General features: G+C 51.4%; 1 protein-coding gene and 1 pseudogene across 2 annotated transcripts in view; one reads left to right on the top strand and one right to left on the bottom strand.

Annotated features, from left to right (window-relative positions):
- Window positions 1–23,000, top strand: part of LOC144593944 (monocarboxylate transporter 10 pseudogene) — a 74,424-nt pseudogene that overhangs the window by 40,777 nt on the left and 10,647 nt on the right. The gene's annotated exons all lie outside the window — the stretch shown is intronic.
- LOC144593804 (monocarboxylate transporter 10-like) lies at window positions 4,677–20,411 on the bottom strand. Its single transcript, XM_078399910.1, has 3 exons — window positions 20,271–20,411; window positions 17,987–18,215; window positions 4,677–11,782 (listed from the first exon to the last, which is right to left on the bottom strand). Exons 1-3 carry the CDS (start codon window positions 20,409–20,411, stop codon window positions 11,517–11,519), a joined length of 636 nt encoding a protein of 211 aa, XP_078256036.1. The 3' UTR covers window positions 4,677–11,516.

Consider the following 23,000-nt stretch of genomic DNA (forward strand, 5'->3'; position numbering starts at 1 on the left):
GCTGTGCACCAGGTGTGTTAGTGTGGCGCTATAGTGTCCGGGCCCACACTGTCCGGGCCCACCGTGTCCGGGCCCACAGTGTCCGGGCCCACCGTGTCCGGGCCCACCGTGTCCGGGCCCACAGTGTCCGGGCCCACCGTGTCCGGGCCCACAGTGTCCGGGCCCACACTGTCCGGGCCCACCGTGTCCGGGCCCACAGTGTCCGGGCCCACAGTGTCCGGGCCCACCGTGTCCGGGCCCACCGTGTCCGGGCCCACCGTGTCCGGGCCCACCGTGTCCGGGCCCACCGTGTCCGGGCCCACCGTGTCCGGGCCCACACTGTCCGGGCCCACCGTGTCCGGGCCCACACTGTCCGGGCCCACACTGTCCGGGCCCACACTGTCCGGGCCCACACTGTCCGGGCCCACCGTGTCCGGGCCCACCGTGTCCGGGCCCACACTGTCCGGGCCCACACTGTCCGGGCCCACCGTGTCCGGGCCCACCGTGTCCGGGCCCACAGTGTCCGGGCCCACACTGTCCGGGCCCACCGTGTCCGGGCCCACACTGTCCGGGCCCACACTGTCCGAGCCCACCGTGTCCGGGCCCACACTGTCCGGGCCCACCGTGTCCGGGCCCACACTGTCCGGGCCCACACTGTCCGGGCCCACCGTGTCCGGGCCCACCGTGTCCGGGCCCACAGTGTCCGGGCCCACACTGTCCGGGCCCACACTGTCCGGGCCCACACTGTCCGGGCCCACAGTGTCCGGGCCCACCGTGTCCGGGCCCACCGTGTCCGGGCCCACCGTGTCCGGGCCCACACTGTCCGGGCCCACCGTGTCCGGGCCCACCATGTCCGGGCCCATACTGTCCGGGCCCACCGTGTCCGGGCCCACACTGTCCGGGCCCACAGTGTCCGGGCCCACACTGTCCGGGCCCACACTGTCCGGGCCCACAGCGCCCCCCAGGCCTACACTGTCCGGGCCCACAGTGTCCGGGCCCACAGTGTCCGGGCCCACACTGTCCGGGCCCACACTGTCCGGGCCCACACTGTCCGGGCCCACACTGTCCGGGCCCACACTGTCCGGGCCCACACTGTCCGGGCCCACACTGTCCGGGCCCACAGCGCCTCCCAGGCCTACACTGTCCGGGCCTACAGCGGACCCCAGGCCTACACTGTCCGGGCCTACAGCGGACCCCAGGCCTACACTGTCCGGGCCTACAGCGGACCCCAGGCCTAATATGAGACAAGGGCAGTCCCGTACGGAACAAACCATTTTAGCCCAAAATACGTGATGTCCCAGCTGATATGGGACAGTGGCAAATCTACATGTGGAGCTAATGCAGAGGAAGATACCTGGGGAGGGGGTGGTTTGGGTGGGAAGAGATGAGTTAACCAGGGAGTTGCGGAGGGAACGGTCTCTGCGTAAGGTGGAAAGGGGTGGAGATGGGAAGATGTGGCTCGTGGTGGGATCCCGTTGGAGGTGGTGGAAATGTCGGTGGATTAGGTGCTGTGTGCGACGGCTGATGGGGTGGAAGGTTAGGACGAGGGAGACTCTGTCCCTGTTGGGCCTGGGGGGGGGGGGGGGGAGGGGGAGCAAGAGTGGGGGCTAAGGGATATCGAGGAGATCTAGCCTACTCAACCTCTCCCTGTAGCTCAGGCCCTCAAGTCCTGGCAACATCCTCGTAAATCCTCTCTGCACCCTTTCAAGTGTGAAGCTTGTGGCTGTGTTTACCACTAGGTGGTGGTAACTGGCCACAAACAATACCTGGAGGTGATCACCATTGTTGTACTCTGCACAGAATGCTTGTGGTAACGAAACTCAGGACAGGGAGATTGATGTATTGTGTTTACATTTAACATCTATTCTTACTGCTAATATTCCACACAGCTTTACAAATGATGACCACAGTTGCCATATTGGGCTGGTCCCATTTCCCTGCAGTTAGGCCATGTCTGTCTAAAGCATTCCTATCCATATCTCTGTCCGAATGTCTTCCAAAAGTGGTAATAGTATCGGCATCAATAGCTTCCCTTAGTTTAGCTTAGTTCACTGACACAGCGGGGAAACAGGCCCTTCGGCCCACCGAGTCCGTGCCGACCAGCGATCCCCGCACACTAACACTAGGGACAATTTACAATTTAACCAAGCCAATTAACCTGCAAACCTGTGCGTCTTTGGAGTGTGGGAGGAAACCGGAGCACCCGGAGAAAACCGACGCAGGTCACGGGGAGAACGTACAAACTCCGTACAGACAGCACCCGTAGTCGGGATGGGACTCGGGTCTCTGGCGCTGTGAGGCAGCAACACTACCGCTGCACCACCGCGCCGATCACCACCGCGCCGATTACAATTGAGCCATTCACAGTGTATAGATACATGATAATAGAATAACGTTTAGTGCAAGGTAAAGCCAGCAAAGTTGATCAAGGATAGTCCGAGGGTCACCAATGAGGTAGATAGTAGTTCAGCACTGCTCTCTGATTGTGGTAGGATGGTTCAGTTGCCTGATAACAGCTGGGAAGAAACTGTCCCTGAATCTGGAGGTGTGGGTTTTCACACTTCTATACCTTTTGCCCGATGGGAGAGGGGAGAAGAGGGAATGGCCGGGGTGAGACTGGTCCTGGATTATACTCTATAACCCTATGACTATAAAATAGCTGTTGCTTTTCCTACCACAGCGACGTTTCAAAGTACATAACGGTGTGGGTTTCCACTGAAATGTTCCCTGCTGTTTTCCCCAGCTACCCCTGTGTTCCACACTTATACCGAACATACAACAATCTTTAGTGTAGCTTAATTTAAAGATACAGCGCGGAAACAGGCCCTTTCGGCCGACGGGGTCCGCGCCGACCAGCGATCCCCGCACACTAACAAAACCTTGACCCGGATCCCGTGTGAGTGCAGCAGGTGCATAGAACATAGAACAGCACAGGAACAGGCCCTTCGGCCCACATTGCCTGTGCCGAACATGATGCCGTCTCCCCATAAACTAGGGGTTGCCAACTATCTCACTCCCAAATAAGGGACAAAGGGTGACGTCACCGCCCCGCGCCCCAATGGCAGCCTCTGGGCCTCGGGACCTACACTGCCCGTTCCTACAGCGGCCCCCAGGCCTACAGTGTCCGGGCCTACAGTGTCCCGGCCTGCAGCTTACGGGCCTACAGCGCCCCCCCCCGGGCCTAATACGGGACAAGGGCGGTCCCATACGGGACAAACCAAATTCCGATACGGGACAAATCAAAATTAGCCCAATATACGGGATGTCCCGGCTAATACTGGACAGTTGGCAACCCTACACGCACTCCAGTGCAATTTATCAAAGCCAATTAACCTACACACACCTTTGGGATGTGTGAGGAAACCGGAGAACCTGGAGGAAACCCACGCAGTCACAGGGAGAATGTACAAACTCCACACAGACAGCAACCGAGGTCAGGATCGAACCCAGGACTGTGGCTCAGTGAGCCAGCAACTCTACCAGCTGCTCCCCACATGAAGCCACTGACATGCACAACATGTTTGCAACGTATCGATATGGAACTGTTGAATCTTTTATTCCTCTCCTCTGAAATGAGCACGTTCCAACTCAAGCAGTATTCTGCCAACTCAATGCCAACACATGCCAACACAACCAGTGCTGCGCCAACTCAGCCAGTGTTGTATTGTTAACTTTAGTTTTGAGATACGGCGTGGAAACGGGCCCTTCGGCCCACCGAGTCCGTGCCGACCAGCGATCTCCGCGCACTAACACTTTCCTACATACACCAGGGACAATTGATAATTTTACCAAGCCAATTAATGTACGTGTTTGGAGTGTGGGGGGAAAGTGTGGGGACATCTAATCGGTGAGACCAAGCGCAGGCTCGGCGATCATTTCGCTGAACACCTCTGCTCAGTCCGCCTTAACCAACCTGATCTCCCAGTGGCTCAGCACTTCAACTCCCCCTCCTAGTCTGACCTGGGCCTCCTCCATTTCAGAGTGAGGCCCAGCGCAAACTGGAAGAACAGCACCTCATATTTCGCTTGGGTAGTTTACACCCCAGCAGTGTGAACATTGACTTCTCCAACTTCAGATATTCCCCGCTTTCCATCTCCATCTCCTCCCCTTCCCAGTTCTCCCGCCCCCTCCCCGACATCAGTCTGAAGAAGGGTCTCGTCCCAAAACATCACCCATTCCTTCTCTCCAGATGCTGCCTGACCCGCTGAGTTACTCCAGCACTCTGTGAAACGTCACCCATCCATGTTCTCTGACGCCGCGAGGCAGCAGCACTACCCGCTGCACCACCATGCCGCCCCGTAAAGTTCCACGTGACCCTAGCAATTTCAAGATTGAAGATTCAATTTATTGTCACATGCACCAATTAAGGTACAGTGAAATTTGAGTTACCATACAGCCATACTAAGTGAAAAGCAACAAGACACACAGCCACATCAAATACAATTTACCATGAACATCCACCACAGTGGATTCCACATTCCTCACTGTGATGGAAGGTAATAAAGTCCAACCATCTTCCTCTTTGTTCACCCGCGGTCGGGGCTGTTGAACCGTCCGCAGTGGCCGCTGCCGACTGTCCGATGTCCGAAGCCCTCGCCTCGGGGCGATCGAAGCCACACACCCGGCAGTATCTCACCCCTCTGTGATTGCATGTAACTCCCCAGTAAGTAACAACACACACACACATCACTTGGAGCTTCAAATATAATTTTAATTGCATATTCATAAATTCAGATGCCATCCTTACAAAAACTTGAAATGTTGATTGAAAAATCCCTTGAGTTCCAGTTACTCTTGAGCTGATTGTTCTTCACATGTTTGGGTCTTTGCAGAGTCAATGAGACAGAGTTTGCAGATTTGCAGACAGATGTAAATGACAACAGATGATTTACAAAATGATTCCAGCACCAGACATTGAAACACATTCTGGATCGGTAAATGATTTTTTATACCAGAACGCAGAGAAATCTGATCAATAATCTGTCTCTCGTGTAAACTTATTTTATATTAACGTTATTGCAATTATACATTGTATATAATAGATTTTTCCTAAAGCTTGCATCTGCAGGTTTAAACTTCGCGTAATAGCAAAGAAGCAATAATCAATGCAAACATGATTAAATGATGTTGGCCCTTCCCAGGTGGGTCATTCCAAGCCTCTGATGCATAAGGTGTAGAGGGAGATGGGCCAAATGCAGGCAGGTGGGACCAGTATAGATGGCTGGCACGGACATTTGGGCCGAAGGGCCTGTTTCCTTGCTGTGTGACTCTGAGAACATCTCTGAAGGGTCTCGACCCGAAACATCGCCCATTCCTTTTCCCCAAAGATGCTGTCTGACCTGATGCTGCTGAGTTACTCCAGCATTTTGTGTCCATCTTCAGCTTAAACCAGCATTTGCAGTTCCTTCCTCCGTTCTATGTTCGTTGTCTGAATATGGAATTCACCAGACCATGTGGCTGGTAATTTTGGGGCAGATTTATAATTGGTATCTTTGCCCTACAGATCTTTTAAGTTTTAAGAATACAGCATGGAAACAGGCCCTTCGGCCCAACAAGTCTATGCTGACCGCTGATCACCCGCTCACACTAGTTCTATGTGATCCCATCCATTCCCTACGTACCAGGGCCAATTTTACAAAAGTCAATTGACCGACAATCCCGCACATCTTGGCGATGTGTTAGGAAACCGGAACACCCGGAGGAAATAGGGTGCCAGGGGTTATGGGGAGAAGGCAGGAGAATGGGGTTGAGAGGGAAAGATAGATCAGCCATGATTGAATGGCGGAGTAGACTTGATGGGCCGAATGGCCTAATTCTGCTCCTATAATTCGTGAATCTCACGGGGTCACAGGGAGAATGCACAAAGTCCGCAGACAGCACCCGGGGTCAGGATCGAACCCTGGTCTTTAGCGCTGCGAGTCTGCTGTTCTACCCACTGGCCATCGTAACGCCCTATAACAACGACGACAAGGATATCTACAACACTGCAGGTTTACAGTGAGAATGTCAGGAATAAGCAACGAAGCAAATCACTGCAAGGCCTCGCTCATCATAGTGATTTGGTGGTCTCCATCAAATATTAAAACTGATGACAGGCTGCATGGTCTTCCAGAAAAGGTTAACAGCCTCACGGGGATTTGCACACAATTCAGAACTTTTATATATTTATATGAAGCAAAAATTCCTAAATGGGAGCACAGAGTACAATATATCAAGCAGGGCGGAAACCAGTCACACGAGAGATTGGACAACTCCAGCTATGTGGAACGGCTGGGAACAAAGGAGACTACAGAGAGTGGTGGACACTGCCCGGCCCATCACAGATACTGACCTCCCCACCATCGCAGGCATCTACAGAGAGTGCTGGACACTGCCTGGTCCATCACAGATACTGACCTCCCCATCATCGCAGGCATCTACAGAGAGTGCTGGACACTGCCCGGCCCATCACAGATACTGACCTCCCCACCATCGAAGGCATCTAGAGAGTGCTGGGCACTGCCCACTGTGTCACAGTACCTGTCACAGGTACTGACCTCCCAACCATCGCAGGCATCTACAGAGAGTACTGGGCACTGCCTGGCCCATCACAGGTACTGATGCCCCCACCATCGAAGGCATCTACAGGAGGCACTGCCTCAATAAGGCAGCCAGCATCACCACTGACCCACACCACCCTGGCCACACTCTCACTGACCCACACCACCCTGGCCACACTCTCACTGACCCACACCAACCTGGCCCCACTCTCACTGACCCACACCACCCTGGCCACACTCTCACTGACCCACACCACCCTGGCCACACTCTCACTGACCCACACCACCCTGGCCACACTCTCACTGACCCACACCACCCTGGCCACACTCTCACTGACCCACACCACCCTGGCCACACTCTCACTGACCCACACCACCCTGGCCACACTCTCACTGACCCACACCACCCTGGCCACACTTTCATCTCGCTGCTACCATCGGGAAGAAGGTCCAGGAGCCTGAAAACCGTGACCTCCAGGTTCAAGAACAGCTTCTTCCCAGCTCTTGAACACTGCACAACACTGACCTCAGCAACTGTGGTCTTCTGCGGATGGAGTCTTTGGTTGCACTACCGATTTTGGCTTTTAGCTTCTGCATTGGTACTGCGGTTATTAGTCTATTGAATATTTAGTTTGGAAATACAGAATGGAAACAGGCACTTCGGCCCACTGAGTCCGCGCCGACCCCAGCGATCACCCGTTCATACATTATCCCACTTTCCCATCTATTCCCCACACACTGGGAACAATTTACAGAGGGCAGATTAATCCGCAAACCTGTATGTCTATGTGATGTGGGAGGGAAACCGGAGCACCCGGAGGAAACCCACGTGGTCACGGGGAGAACGGACAAACTCCACATACACACAGTACCCGAGAGCAGGATCGAACCTGGATCTGCGGCGCCGTGAGGCAGCGGCTCTACCCGCTGTGCCACAGTGGTTATGTTCCACCTAGTCAGTGTTTGAACGTTTGTGACTTCTGCTGCCCAGTGATTTACAGGGGATCTTACAGAGACGTATAAAATTAGGAAAGGACTGGACAAGCTGGATGCAGGAAAAATGTTCCCAATGTTGGGGGAGTCCAGAACCAAGGGCCACACAGTCTAAGAATAAAGGGGAGGCCATTTAAAACTGAGGTGAGAAGAAACTTTTTCACCCAGAGAGTTGTGAATTTGTGGAATTCTCTGCCACAGAGGGCTGTGGAGGCCAATTCACTGGATGAATTTAAGAGAGTTAGATAGAGCTCGAGGAGCTAGTGGAATCAAGGGATATGGGGAGAAGGCAGGCACGGGTTACTGATTGTGGATGATCAGTCATGATTACAGTGAATGGCGGTGCTGGCTCGAAGGGCCAAATGGCCTCCTCCTGCACCTATTGTCCATGTTTTATGTTTACCCGTATGCCGTGAGGTGCAAGGCCAAGTCAGCGTGCGATACAATGACACATGATAACACAGCTTCAGCATCACTGGGGCTAATCCTGTGCTGGTGTATAGCAGGCGTGTAAAACTGAGATATAATGCAGGTATATAGACAAATATACATGGACAGGACATGTTTGGAGGGATATGGGCCAAACGTGGGCAGGTGGGACGAGTAAAGGTCCGAAGAAGGGTCTCGACCCGAACTGTCACCCATTCCTTCTCTCCAGAGATGCTGCCTGACCCGCTGAGTCGCTCCAGCTTTTTGTGTGTCGCTGGGACATGTTGGTCGGTGTGGGCAAGTTGTTTCCACGCTGTATGACTCGACGAGATATAAAACATGCTCTCCCTTGCTGCACCCAGTCCAATCCTTGGTGCATCCGTAGGCACCAGTCTCTTGTGGCTCCGTTTAGTTTATTGTCAAGTGTACCGATGTACAGTGAAAAGCTTCTTGTTGCGTGCTGACCGAAGCTGACAAAGCTAACGAAACGCTTCTTGCTGCGTGCACGAAACTGTTTGCAGTGACCACATTGCACAGTGAGATGAGGTAGTCCATAAACGATGCGCACAGTTCAGACGAATGAAAGACAGCGGGCCAGTCTCTGTCAAACAACACACCCGCAGAAAGGCCAAATCTAACTAACAACACACAGTGCTGAACCTACATCCTGAGGGACTGAAGGGTCCCGTCCCAAAACGTCACCCATCCAAGCTCTCCACAGATGCTGCCTGACTCGCTGAGTTACTCCAGCACTCTGTGAAACGTCACCTATCCATGTTCTCCACAGATGCTGCCTGACCCGCTGAGTTACTCCAGCACGCTGTGTCCTTTGGTGTAAATCAGCATCTGCAGTTCCTTGTTTGTGTCCCTCCCTTTGGCTTTACATTTCACTCCTCTTCTCTCCTTATCTGACATCCTTTTCTCTCTTCTTGTTGGCTCCTGTAGGTTTAGTTTTATTATTGTCACATGGACTGAGGTACAGTGAAAAGCTGAGTTTTGCATGCTTTCCAAACAGATCAGATAGTTGCTCTACTATACGGGTAATTGCTGGTCGGCACGGACTCAGCGGGCCGAAAGGCCTGTTTCCACGGAGTATCTCTAAACTAAACTAATTACTGTCACACGTACTGAGGTACAGTGAAAAGCTTTGCTTCACGTGCTATCCAAACAGATCAGATAATACCATACATAAATACAATCAGAATAAACTCAAGTACAACAGGTAGAGCAAAGGGGAGGATAGAGTGCAGAATATAGTTCTCAGCATTGTAGCGCATCAGTTCCACAAAGTCCAATGTCCGCAGTGGGGTAGAGGTGAATTGGACAGTGCCCGAGCTTGTGGAATAAATCTGGACAGTACTCTCGCCTTTTCAGCTCTGGCCTTTGTTCAACCATCTGCCATTCATTCAACCCCCTCCCCTCGTCTGTATCCACCTATCACTTGCCAGATTTGTCCCGACTCCATCTATCTTCCCCCCACTACAATCCATCTGAAGAAGGACCCCGAGCGGAAACGTCAGCTGTTCGTGTCGTCCACAGACGTTGCCCGAGCCACTGAGTTACTCCGGCACTCTGTGTCCTTTGCAAGATTACAACATCTGCAGTTCCTGGTGTCACTAAAGTCTAAAATACATCGATGGCATTCCCGCGACAACGGCAGTAAGGCAGGTTCAGGTTTAGAAACGGAGGGCTTGAGAGAGACTAGGAGAAGATGAAACATTTCTCCTCCAGAGTCTGCACTCAATCTGAATACTTTGTTTACCTGGAACAAAATAAAGAATTTCTACAAAAATAACGGCACAGAACATAAGGTCTTCAAAGAGTCATGAGATTGATGTGTTATGGACGGTGATCCTGTACTTACTGCAGCGAATGTCCAATTGATAGTTCTCTGTTGACGAGTTAGCAAGTTAATTGTGGTACCTTGGTAAAAGCACTTTGGTCAGTGGTCTCTCCGATATCGCTCCACGTCTAAGACATTTTTTGGGCGGTCATTGGTTCCATCTTTGGTTCAACCTGTTCCAAGGCAACTCCATGATATTTGCCGCAAAGTGCTGGAATAACTCAACGGGTCAGGCAGCGTCTCTGGAGAACAGGGACAGGGGACGTTTCGGGTCTTCGGACCGAAGAATCTTGGGTGCCTGAAGAAGGCCCCCAAGCCGAAACGTCGCCGGTCCACGTTCTCCACAGACGCTGCCTGACTCGCCGAGTTACTCCGGCGCTTTGTGTCTTTTTTCCCCCCTGTAAACCAGCACCTGCAGTTCCTTGTGAGTCCACCGCGTCCTTGAGAGAGGGAGGAATGCAGAAGAGGGGAACATCCCCGCCACTCCAGAGAGCGGCGGTGGGGCGTACGCCAACTGGGTCTGTGCACAGCGTGCCCATGTCAGTTCAGTTTACGGTCACGTGTTCCGAGGTACAGTCAAAAGCTTTTTTGTTGCACGCTAACCAGCCAGCGGAAAGATAATACACGATTACAATCCACGGTGTACAGATACGTGATGAAGGGAATCATTAACAGGGCTGTTCCTCGCGATACGCCCCCTCTCTGTCGGAATTCAGACGCGAGGCAAGTTTATCTCAGGAGAACATCATCAGCACTTTCAAGGCCACACTCAAACCAACAGCAACCACTGCTCAGACAAGACCGTGGGCAGGGTTGCGGCTGTCATTACGGACATTTCCAGCACTTCATCAAGCAAAGGCAACAGCCTCCTGTGGCCATTATTCAAGAGCCTCACTCACCCCCCACCAACCTCTTCCTCTCCAACTGGAACAGGTCTTTGCGAACACTTTTGAAATTCGAGGACACATAGCTGGAAAAACAACACAAAATCACAAAGTCTGAAGAAGGGTTTCGACCAGAAACGTCACCCATTCCTGCTCTCCAGAGATGCTGCCTGTCCCGCTGAGTTACTCCAGCACTCTGTGAAACGTCACCCATCCATGTTCTCCACAGATGCTGCCTGACCCGCTGAGTTGCTCCAGCACTCTGTGAAACGTCACCCATCCATGTTCTCCAGAGTTGCTGCCTGACCCGCTGAGTTGCTCCAGCACTCTGTGTCTATCTCCAACACCAAACCAGGGATTTCCAGGGAGGTCCAAGGGCAACGCTGAGCCACAATGAGACGACGGTTAGTTCCTCCACAGTAAGTAGCATTCCAAGTCCATGGGGCTGCAGAGGCGACTGTCAATAACGCAGCCTTGCAGAGCAAAGCAGGAGGTGTGTGGCAATGGACGGGTCCCCCTGAGATGCTGCCATTGGCCTCTGCTCAGTTTGACCATCACATTTGACCGGACACCCAGTGGGGATGTTGGTCACAAATGCCATGGGCATTGCAGGAAAACCTGAAGTTCCGGAGAGTTAAAGAATACAGACAAAAACAGCCGAACTTACAGGAAATTCAACCCAAAATCTGACATCCTTCTGGAAATGGAATGATAGTTTTATTTATTTTGCATAGGCGTGAATTTGCCGATGGTTTTCTCCTTGGGGATTCCCGGTTTCCTTTGCGGCGACAGAAACACAGAGAGGCGGGGGGCGGGGAGGAGGAGGGGGGGGGGGGGGTGTTTGGTGCTTCAGATGGTGGTGGCATCTTCTCCCTGCGGCTGCCCGGCGTTGGGGCCGAGGACCTTGATCGGGTTCTGCTCCAGCATCTTGATGGTGCTCTCCCCCACCATCTGCTTCTGCTCCTCCACCTCCTCCTCCTCCCTCTGCCGCTGCGCCCTGTGTTTGCGGTACTGGATCCAGGGGATGGTGCAGAGAATTACCCCGCCGACCATGGGCGGCACGCCGGCCAGATAGAACGCCAGGTTGTAGTTGCCCAGCGTGTCCCGCAGAAAACCTGGCGAGCCAAACAGAGAGGGACCAATGAATTTAGAGTATTGTGTTCAGTTCTGGGCATCGTGTTAGAGGAACGATGGTCAGTTTGGTTTAGAGCAGGGGTGTCAAACTCATTTTAGGTCAGGAATGGGTAAATTGTGACTTCATGCGGGCCGGATCAGTTGTGCACGAATGGACACGTGCACGTGCTCCCACAACCTTCGCTGCCTTTGTTTGTTAAGCCTGCTCGCATGTGTCTCAGGTATCACAAGATGCTTGAGTAACACAGCGGGTCAGGCAGCATCTAGGAGAGAGGGAATGGGTGACGTTTCGGGTCGAGACCCTTCTTCAGACTGATGTGTCTCAGTCTCTGCTGTAACTACAATGTGTTTCACTTTACGAATTTTGTTTCTTATGAGGAAGCTTGCCTAGCAAGCAAGCATTACTTTTATGACTGGTATTAACTTACAGTCGTGGGCTACAAGAAAGTTGTGCTGAGAGAGAAAAAAACGATGCTATTTTGGCTGAGATTGTTTCGGGAGCAACACCTTTTCATGAATAAACCATTTGAAATGGAACATTAGCAGACACAAATGTAAACCTAACGAAACAAACAGTGACCGAGCCCGCCGGCAAGGCTTATATTTAAGGCAGAGATCAACAGATTGGTTTTAGATGTTAATGAAATCAAGAGTTATGGGGTTAGTTCAGGAAAGGGGTGCTGAGTGAGATGAAAGCTGATCCATGCTGTTTTTGAATGGTAGCAGGAGGGTCAGGGTGGCCTGATCCTGGTTCTAAATCTTGCTTTATTATGATACCAGTTTTAGTGGAAGAATCATTACACTGGGTAGCATGAAATGTACACCAAGATAGGAAGTATTTATATCTGCTTTGGACAAACACAAATCAAAAGAAGAGCTTGAAGAATATTGTTGGTGCCAAGCTGTTTCTTTCAGTGTGCAGTGTCCCATTGGACTTAACCTGTCATTTGATTCTCCATCTACTCAAACACTCCCTGTGGAGAACTGCAGTTTTGCCACACCCTAGGGTTGCCAACTGTCCCGTATTAGCCAGGACATCCCGTATTTTGGGCTAAATTGGTTTGACCCGTACGGGACCGCCCTTGTCCGTATTAGGCCCGGGGGGCGCTGTAGGCCCGGATGCTGTGGGCCCGGATGCTGTAGGCCCGAGGGGCGCTGTAGGCCCGGGGGGCGCTGTAGACCCAGATGCTGTGGGCCCGGGAGGCGCTGTAGGCCCGGGGGGCGCTGTAGGCCCGGGGGGCGCTGTAGGCCCGGATGCTGTAGGCCCGAGGGGCGCTGTAGGCCCGGAGGGGCGCTGTAGGCCCGGATGCTGTAGGCCCGAGGGGCACTGTAGGCCCGGGGGGCGCTGTAGACCCAGATGCTGTGGGCCCGGGAGGCGCTGTAGGCCCGGGGGGCGCTGTAGGCCCGGATGCTGTAGGCCTGAGGGGCGCTGTAGGCCCGAGGGGCGCTGTAGGCCCGGAGGGGCGCTGTAGGCCCGGATGCTGTAGGCCCGAGGGGCACTGTAGGCCTGGGGGGCACTGTAGGCCCGGATGCTGTAGGCCTGAGGGGCACTGTAGGCCCGGGGGGCACTGTAGGCCCGGGGGGGGGGGGGGGGGGGGGGGGCTGTAGGCCCAGATGCTGTAGGCCCAGGGGGAGCTGTCGGCCCGGAAACTGTAGGTAGGAAAAAAACTGCAGATGCTGGTTAAAATCTGTGCCTACCTTCCAGAGGTCGGTACAGTGTAGGCCCTGGCGCCGCCTAACGGTGGTTGCATAGCAACCTGCCTCCTGGCCCGGGCGGGTGCCATTGGTGGAACGGGAGCACGTGGCCGCTGGCTGGGTGAGGTCAGGTGGGGCGCGGAGCGGTGACGTCACCCTTTGTCCCGTATTTGGGAGTGAGGAAGTTGGCAACCCCTAGCCACACCCCACTCTGCTCCAGCTGCTCTTCCTGCAGAAAGCAGGAACAGGGAACTGATTCTGGATGATCAGCCACGATCATATTGAATGGTGCTGGCTCGAAGGGCCCACTTCTGCACCTATCATCTATGTGTCTAATGTGCGGGGATCGCTGGTCAGTGCAGACTTGGTGGGCTGAAGGGCCAGTTTCTGCGCTGAATCTCTAAACTAAACTCTGTGCATTTACCCTGTCTATTCCTCGTACAATCATATACAATCATATACACCTCTATAAGATCACCCCTCATCCTCCTGCGCTCCAAGGAATAGAGTCCCAGCCTGCCCAACCTCTCCCTGTAGCTCAGGCCCTCGAGTCCTGGCAACATCCTCGTAAATCGTCTGTGCAACAGTTTTCAGGAACAGTGGTTCCGGGACGTGGGGTGATCATAAAGCATGTATTGTTGCTCCATGGAGAGGCATGACTGGCCTTCCATGGCCAGAGCCATTATTCCCAAGGTCATTGTTAAACTGTACCCTGGAAACTAGATGTTATCTTCTGCATAAACTCTGCTGGAAACACAGTGACCTGCGTTTTTGCGTTCAGCGAGTTTGCTTTGCAATCAAGATCGTACCATGCAGCCAAACGCTTCTCCAGTAACACTGAAACAAGAAGGTTCATTTCAATAAAGCTGGTAAAAGTGTAGGGATTAACAAAGATGTTGCCAACAATCGAAGCCTTTGAAAGATTGAAAGATACAGCACGGACACAGGACTATCGGTCCACTACTTCCACGCCGACCAGCGGCCACCCGTCCACACGAGTTCCATGTTCTCCCACTTTCTCATTCACTCCCTAGACACTGGGGGCAATTTGCAGAGGGGCCCATTAACCAGAAACCCACAAGTCTTTGGAGTGTAGGGGAAAACCAGAGCACCTGGGGGAATCCCACGCGGTCACAGGGAGAACGTGCAAACTCCACACAGACAGCACCCGTAGTCTTGTTCCAGGTACCCACCCCTCTGTTATCAGGCTTCTGAACGGTCCTTCCATAAGCTAGGGTACTGTCCGATTCACCTCTACCCCATTGCGGACATTGGACTTTGTCTGTGGAACTGATGCGCTACAATGCTGAGAACTATATTCTGCACTCTGTATCTTCCCCTTTGCTCTACCTGTTGGACATGGAACAGTACAGCACAGGAACGGGCCCTTCGGCCCACAATGACTGTGCTGAACATGATGCCGAGCTGAACCGACTTCATCTGCCTCAAGTGATCCATGTCCCTCCACACCCGGTATTTCCGGCACGGTGGCGCAGCAGTAGAGTTGCAGCCTTACAGCGAATGCAGCGCCGGAGACCCGGGTTCCATCCCGACTACGGGTGCTGTCTGTACGGAGTTTGTACGTTCTCCCCGTGACCTGCGTGGGTTTTCTCCGAGATCTTCGGTTTCCTCCCACACTCCAAAGACGTGCAGGTTTGTAGGTTAATTGGCTTGGTAAAAATGTAAAAATTGTCCCTAGTGTGTGTAGGATAGTGTGAATGTGCGGGGATCATTGGTCGGCGCGGACCCGGTGGGCCTTTTATGATTTTATATGTCTCTATAAGATCCCCTCTCATCCTTCTAAACTCCAGTGAATACAAGCCCAGTCTTTCCAATCTTTCCTCATATGACAATCCTGCCATCCCAGGGATTAACCTCTTGAACCTACGCTGCACTGCCTCAATAGCAAGGACGTGCTTCCTCAAATTAGGAGACCAAACTGCACACAGTACTCCAGGTGCGGTCTCACTAGGGCCCTGTACAACTGCAGAAGGACTTCTTTGCTCCTATACTTAACTCCTCTCGTTATGAAGGCCAACATGCCATTAGCTTTCTTCACTGCCTGCTGTACCTGCATGCTTACTTTGGAGACCCTCCGACTGTCTTTAACTGGACTTTACCGTGCACTAAGTATTATACTCTTTATCTGTACACTGTGGACAGCTTGATTGTAGTCTTTCCGCTGACTGGATAGCACACAGCAAAAAAGCTTTTCACTGTAGAGTCATAGATTCATATAGAGTGATACAATGTGGAAACAGGCCCTTCTGCCCAACTTGCCCACACCGGCCAACATGTCCCAGCTACACTAGTCCCACCTGCCTGCGTTTGGCCCATACCCCTCTAAAGCTGTCCGATTCATATACCTGTCTGTCTATTTCTTAAAAGTTGTGATATTCACTGCCTCAACTACCTGCTCCGGCAGCTCGTACCATACACCCACCACCCATTGTGTGAAAAAGTTACCCCTCACATTCCTATTAAATCTTTCCCCACTTCAATTTAAACCTATGTCCTGTGTGCCTCGGTACATGTGATGATAAACGAAACGAATGTCAGCATGCCTCAGTGCTGTGTGGCTTTACTACTGGGGTGTTGCAGGGAGCCAGCGTGGTGAGCAGGCTGGTGTTTGAACTTGCTGACTCAGATTTGTTTGAAGCTCGTGAGCCCGGAGATTTACAGCCGAATCCGGGATTAGAGTGCCAAATCCTGTTGGTTTCTGCAGCTTAAGGTCAAATGAATTTGATTTAAACACTTCTGCCTGACTTAGCTTAGTTTAGAGATACAGTGCGGAAACAGGCCATTCGGCCCACCGGGGACAATGTTTACATTTACCAAGCCAATTAAACTACAAACCTGTGCGTCTTTGGAGTGTGGGAGGAAACCAAAGATCTCGGAGAAAACCCACGCTGGAGAAGGTACAAACTCCGTACAGACAGTGCCCGTAGTCGGGATGGAACCCGGGTCTCCGGCGCTGCATTTGCCGTGAGGCAGCAACTCTACCGCTGCGCCACCATGACGATGGCGGTTAAAATGGAACTCTTTGTAACTCTGTCGGTGACCGTTACGTAACGATTCTTTGCATACCCTAGGCGTGTGCAAATCAGAGACCTGTCACACCTGTGACCCGTCACACGTGACAATAAAGTATCATTCATTCATTTATATTGGACAGTGAAAGTCAAAGAGTGCCACTGAGTCGGCCCGACGTTAAGTTACAGGTCGAATTTCACGCTGGCTTTCACACATCAGATGATGTGATTATACAAAGGATGCTTGTAGCTTTGGGCCATGCCGACCGAAGTTACCTCGATCCTAGATCAGTACGGGTGTCAGGGCTTACGAGGAGAGTGAGGTTAGGAGGGAGAGATAGATGGTATTGGGGTAGCGGGTTGACATGGATAGAGAATTGGTTGGCAGACAGGAAGCAAAGAGTAGGAGTAAATGGGTCCTTTTCAGAATGGCAGGCAGTGGCGAGTGGAGTGCCGCAAGGCTCGGTGTTGGGGCCACAACTGTTTACCATATATATTAATGATTTATATGAAGGAATTAGAAGCAACACTAGCAAGTTTGCGGATGACACAAAGCTGGGTGGCAGTGAACTGCGAAGAGGATGTTAGGAGGTTGCAGGGTGATTTGGACAGGTTGAGTGAGTGGGCAGATGCGTGGTAGATGCAGTACAATATAGATAAATGTGAGGTTATCCATTTTGGCGACAAAAACAAGGAGGCAGATTATTATCTCAATGATGTCAGACTAGGTAAAGGAGAAGAGCAACGAGACCTGGGTGTCCTTGTACACCAGTCACTGAAAGTAAGAGTGCAGGTACAGCAGGCAGTGAAGAAAGCCTTCATAACAAGAGGATTCGAGTATAGGAGTAAAGAGGTCCTTCTGCAGTTGTACAGGGCCCTAGTGAGACCACATCTGGAGTACTGTGTGCAGTTTTGGTCTCCTAATTTGAGGAAGGACATCCTTGCTATTGAGGCAGTGTAGCGTAGGTTCACAAGGTTAATCCCCAGGATGGTGGGACTGTCATATGAGGAAAGATTGGAAAGACTGTGCTTGTGTTCACTGGAGTTTAGAAGGATGTGAGGGGGTCTTATAGAAACGTATAAAATTATAAAAGGACTGCACTGTTAGATGGAGCTCTAGGGGCTAGTGGAATCAAGGGATATGGGGAGAAGGCAGGCACGGGTTACTGATTGTAGATGTTCAGCCCTGATCACAATGATTGGCGGTGCTGGCTCAAAGGGCCAAATGGCCTCCTCCTGCACCTATTTTCTATGTTTCTTGATTGGTACGGGTGTCAGAGGTTATGGGGAGAAGGCAGGAGAATGGGGTTAGGAGGGAGAGATAGATCAGCCATGATTGAATGGTGGAGTAGGCTTGATGGGCCGAATGGCCTAATTCTGCTCCTGGGACTTGTGTGGTGAGAGCACCCACACTCCACAGACGTGCAGGTTTGTAGGTTAATTGGCTTCTGAGCTCACCTGCGATTGGTGGTCCCGAGGTCATTGGTATGGACATCAGGCCGAGGAGGAACCCGATGGCCTGCGACACATTCTCTGGCCCCACCAGCTCGTACGCGATGGGGGCCATGATGGAGATGAAGCAGCCGTCAAAGAAACCCATCAGAAGGCAAACGACCACGAGACCCGCAAAACCCTGGCAAACCGGGATCATCATCGACATCAGGCCGATCACAAAGAACGAGGCCACCTGCGGACAACAGAGAGAGGGTGTCTGGCATCATACAGCACGGGAACAGGCCCTTCAGCCCAACACACAGAACAGCACGGGAACAGGCCCTTCAGCCCAACACACAGAATAGCATGGGAACAGGCCCTTCAGCCCAACTCATAGTACAGTACAGCACGGAAACAGGCCCTTCAGCCCAACACACAGAACAGCACGGGAACAGGCCCTTCAGCCCAACACACAGAACAGCACGGGAACAGGCCCTTCAGCTCAACACACAGAACAGCACGGGAACAGGCCCTTCAGCCCAACTCATAGTACAGTACAGCACGGAAACAGGCCCTTCAGCCCAACTCACAGAACAGCATGGGAACAGGCCCTTCAGCCCAACACAGAACAACACAGCCCAACACACAGAACAGTACAGTACCGAAATGGCCTCCTCCTGCACCTATTTTCTATGTTTGTATGTGTTTCTAATTCAATATGGGTGGTCCAGGAGAAATTGTTGGTGATATTTACTCCGAGGAATTAGAAGCCTTCAGCCATCTCTACTTTGGCGCGGTCAATGTAAACTGGGGTATGTGCACTGACCACTTGGTTCCTGAAGTGGATCACTATCTGCCTTCTGGCATCTGCAGTTCCATCCTACACAATACGTACTGTTCTATGTTCTGTCACCTTCGTCACTTGCTCTTTAACGTGAAGAACAACACTAACACTTTGTTAGCGCACAGTTCTTAGAAGCATAGAAACATAGAAAATAGGTGCAGGAGGAGGCCATTTGGCCCTTCGAGCCAGCACCTAATTATAATGTAAAATTATCCGGGGTGTGTGTAGGACAGTGTTGGTGTGCAGGGGATCGCTTGTCCGCACGGTGGGCCAAAGGGCCTGTTTCCGTGCTGTATCTCTAAACTAAACTGAGAACATGGAACAGTACAACACAGGAACAGGCCCTTCGGCCCACAATGTCCGTGTCAAACATGATGCCAAGATAAACTAACCTCCTCTGCCTGCACGTGATCTATATCCCTCCATTCCCTGCAGAAACATGTACCTGTCTAAAAGCCTCTTAAAGGCCACAATCGTATCTGCCTCCACCATCACCCCTGGCAGTGCGTTCCAGGCCCCCACCACCCTCTGTCTAAAACATCTTGCCCCACACATCTCCTTTAAACTTTGCCCCTCTCACCGTAAAGCTGCACCCTCTAGGCTATGGCATTTTCACCTTGGGAGAATGGTTCCCACTGTCTACCCTGTCTGTGCCTCTTATTATATTATATACCAGTCAAGTTTATAGACGTAATAATGTGCTGGAGTAACTCAGCGGGTCAGGTAGCATCTCTGGAGAAAAAGGATGGCCGATGTTTCGGGTCTGAAACCTTCTTCAAATCCAAAACGTCACCCATCCTTTTTCTCCAGAGATGCTGCCTGACCCGCTGAGTTACTCCAGCATTTTGTGTCTATCTTCAGTATAAAGCAGCATCTGCAGTTCCTTCCTACACAGGTTCATAGACTTGTGTTAGGTTTATAAGATTCTCTCAGGTGTATGGCTAGTTTAGTTTAGTTTAGAGATAGTGTGCAAGCAGGCCCTTCGGCCCACCGAGTCTGCACCGACTAGCGATCCCCGTACATTGGTGTCCCGTACACATTCCTCGCTTGATTAGTACGGGTGTCAGAGAGGTTACGGGGAGAAGGCGGGAGAAAGAGGTTAGAAGGGAGAGATAGATCAGCCATGAATGAATGGCGGAGTAGACTTGATGGGCTGAATGGCATAATTCTGCTCCTAGAACTTCTGAACTTATTAACATTATCCAACTCACACCAGAGACAACTTACACTTATACCAAGCCGATTAACCTACAAACCTGGACGTCTTTGGAGTGCGGGAGGAAACCGGTACAAACTCGGTACAGGCAGCCCCCTTGGTCAGGATGGAACCCGGGTCTCGGGCGCTGCAGGTGCAGTAAGGCAGCGACTCTACCGCTGCGCCACCGTGACGCTCAACGCACGAATGGTGGGCAGATCCTCCCTCCCTCTAACTCCACGCCCTCTTCAAACACAAACTCTCCTTACCTGAAGGAACACTTTGTAGGAGCCAGGCAAGTAGTCGGCCACTCTGCCGAAGACCAGTCTCCCGACCCCCGAGGAGATCCCGATGCACATCAGCAGAATCTCCTCATTTTTTGATGAGAACGTTTCTTCAACATGCTTCATCTGTTCAAAAAGAAAGAACCAACTATTATAACGGCCCAAGCTGACCAAGATAACATGACCAAGGAAAAGCTGACCACCGAAAAGTTGACCAAGTAAATGTTGACCAAAGAAAGGTTGACCAAGTATAACCAGCATAAAAATTAAGGAGAGGAAGTATAACATAGCAAAGAAGAGTGGGAAGACAGAGGATTGGGACTCTTTTAAAGAGCAACAAAAGTTAACTAAAAAGGCAATACGGGGAGAAAAGATGAGGTACGAGGGTAAACTAGCCAATAATATAAAGGAGGATAGCAAAAGTTTTTTTAGGTACGTGAAGAGGAAAAAAATAGTCAAGGCAAATGTGGGTCCCTTGAAGACAGAAGCAGGGTAATTTATTATGGGGAACAAAGAAATGGCAGACGAGTTAAACCGTTACTTTGGATCTGTCTTCACTGAGGAAGATACACACAATCTCCCAAATGTTCTAGGGGCCGGAAACCTAGGGTGATGGAGGAACTGAAGGAAATCCACATTAGGCAGGAAATGGTTTTGGGTAGACTGATGGGACTGAAGGCTGATAAATCCCAGGGCCTGATGGTCTGCATCCCAGGGTACTTAAGGAGGTGGCTCTAGAAATAGTGGAAGCATTGGAGATCATTTTTCAATGTTCTATAGATTCAGGATCAGTTCCTGTGGATTGGAGGATAGCAAATGTTATCCCACTTTTTAAGAAAGGAGGGAGAGAGAAAACGGGTAATTATAGACCAGTTAGTCTGACATCAGTGGTGGGGAAGATGCTGGAGTCAATTATAAAAGACGAAATTGCTGAGCATTTGGATAGCGGTAACAGGATCATTCCGAGTCAGCATGGATTTACGAAGGGGAAATCATGCTTGACAAATCTACTGGAATTTTTTGAGGATGTAACTAGGAAAATTGACAGGGGAGAGTCGGTGGATGTGGTGTACCTCGACTTTCAGAAAGCCTTCGACAAGGTCCCACATAGGAGATTAGTGGGCAAAATTAGGGCACATGGTATTGGGGGTAGGGTACTGACATAGATAGAAAATTGGTTGACAGACAGAAAGCAAAGAGTGGGGATAAATGGGTCCCTTTCGGAATGGCAGGCAGTGACCAGTGGGGTACCGCAAGGTTCGGTGCTGGGACCCCAGCTATTTACGATATACATTAATGACTTAGACGAAGGGATTAAAAGTACCATTAGCAAATTTGCAGATGATACTATGCTGGGGGGTAGTGTGAATTGTGAGGAAGATGCAATAAGGCTGCAGGGTGACTTGGACAGGTTGTGTGAGTGGGCGGATACATGGCAGATGCAGTTTAATGTAGATAAGTGTGAGGTTATTCACTTTGGAAGTAAGAATAGAAAGGCAGATTATTATCTGAATGGTGTCAAGTTAGGAAGAGGGGATGTTCAACGTGATCTGGGTGTCCTAGTGCATCAGTCACTGAAAGGAAGCATGCAGGTACAACAGGCAGTGAAGAAAGCCAATGGAATGTTGGCCTTCATAACAAGAGGAGTTGAGTATAGGAGCAAAGAGGTCCTTCTACAGTTGTACCAGGCCCTGGTGAGACCGCACCTGGAGTACTGTGTGCAGTTTTGGTCTCCAAATTTGAGGAAGGATATTCTTGCTATTGAGGGCGTGCAGCGTAGGTTCACTAGGTTAATTCCCGGAATGGCGGGACTGTCGTATGTTGAAAGGCTGGAGCAATTAGGCTTGTATACACTGGAATTTAGAAGGATGAGGGGGGATCTTATTGAAACATATAAGATAATTAGGGGATTGGACACATTAGAGGCAGGAAACATGTTCCCAATGTTGGGGGAGTCCAGAACAAGGGGCCACAGTTTAAGAATAAGGGGTAGGCCATTTAGAACGGAGATGAGGAAGAACTTTTTCAGTCAGAGAGTGGTGAAGGTGTGGAATTCTCTGCCTCAGAAGGCAGTGGAGGCCAGTTCGTTGGATGCTTTCAAGAGAGAGCTGGATAGAGCTCTTAAGGATAGCGGAGTGAGGGGGTATGGGGAGAAGGCAGGAACGGGGTACTGATTGAGAGTGATCAGCCATGATCGCATTGAATGGCGGTGCTGGCTCGAAGGGCTGAATGGCCTACTCCTGCACCTATTGTCTATTGTCTATAAGTTGATGTACTATAAGTTGACCTAGTATGAGTTGACCATGTTTAACATGACCATGTTTGAGGTGACCAAGGCACCTTGACCCGCTGAGTTACTCCAGCACTCTGTGAAACGTCACCTATCCATGTTCTCCACAGATGCTGCCTGACCCGCTGAGTTACTCCAGCACTCTGTGAAACGTCACCTATCCATGTTCTCCACAGATGTTGCCTGACCCGCTGAGTTACTCCAGCACATAGTGTCTCTTTCTGTAAACCAGTACTTGCAGTTCCTTTTCTCTGCCTCTGAATGACTTGGATGAAGGGATTAAAAGTACCATTCAAGAGAGAGCTAGATAGGGCTCTTAAGGATAGCGGGGTCAGGGGGTATGGGGAGAAGGCAGGAACGGGGTACTGATTGAGAATGATCAGCCATGATCAGATTGAATGGTAGTGCTGGCTGGAAGGGCTGAA

The sequence above is a fragment of the Rhinoraja longicauda genome, chromosome 5 (assembly GCF_053455715.1).
Source record: "Rhinoraja longicauda isolate Sanriku21f chromosome 5, sRhiLon1.1, whole genome shotgun sequence".
Taxonomy (NCBI): domain Eukaryota; kingdom Metazoa; phylum Chordata; class Chondrichthyes; order Rajiformes; family Arhynchobatidae; genus Rhinoraja; species Rhinoraja longicauda.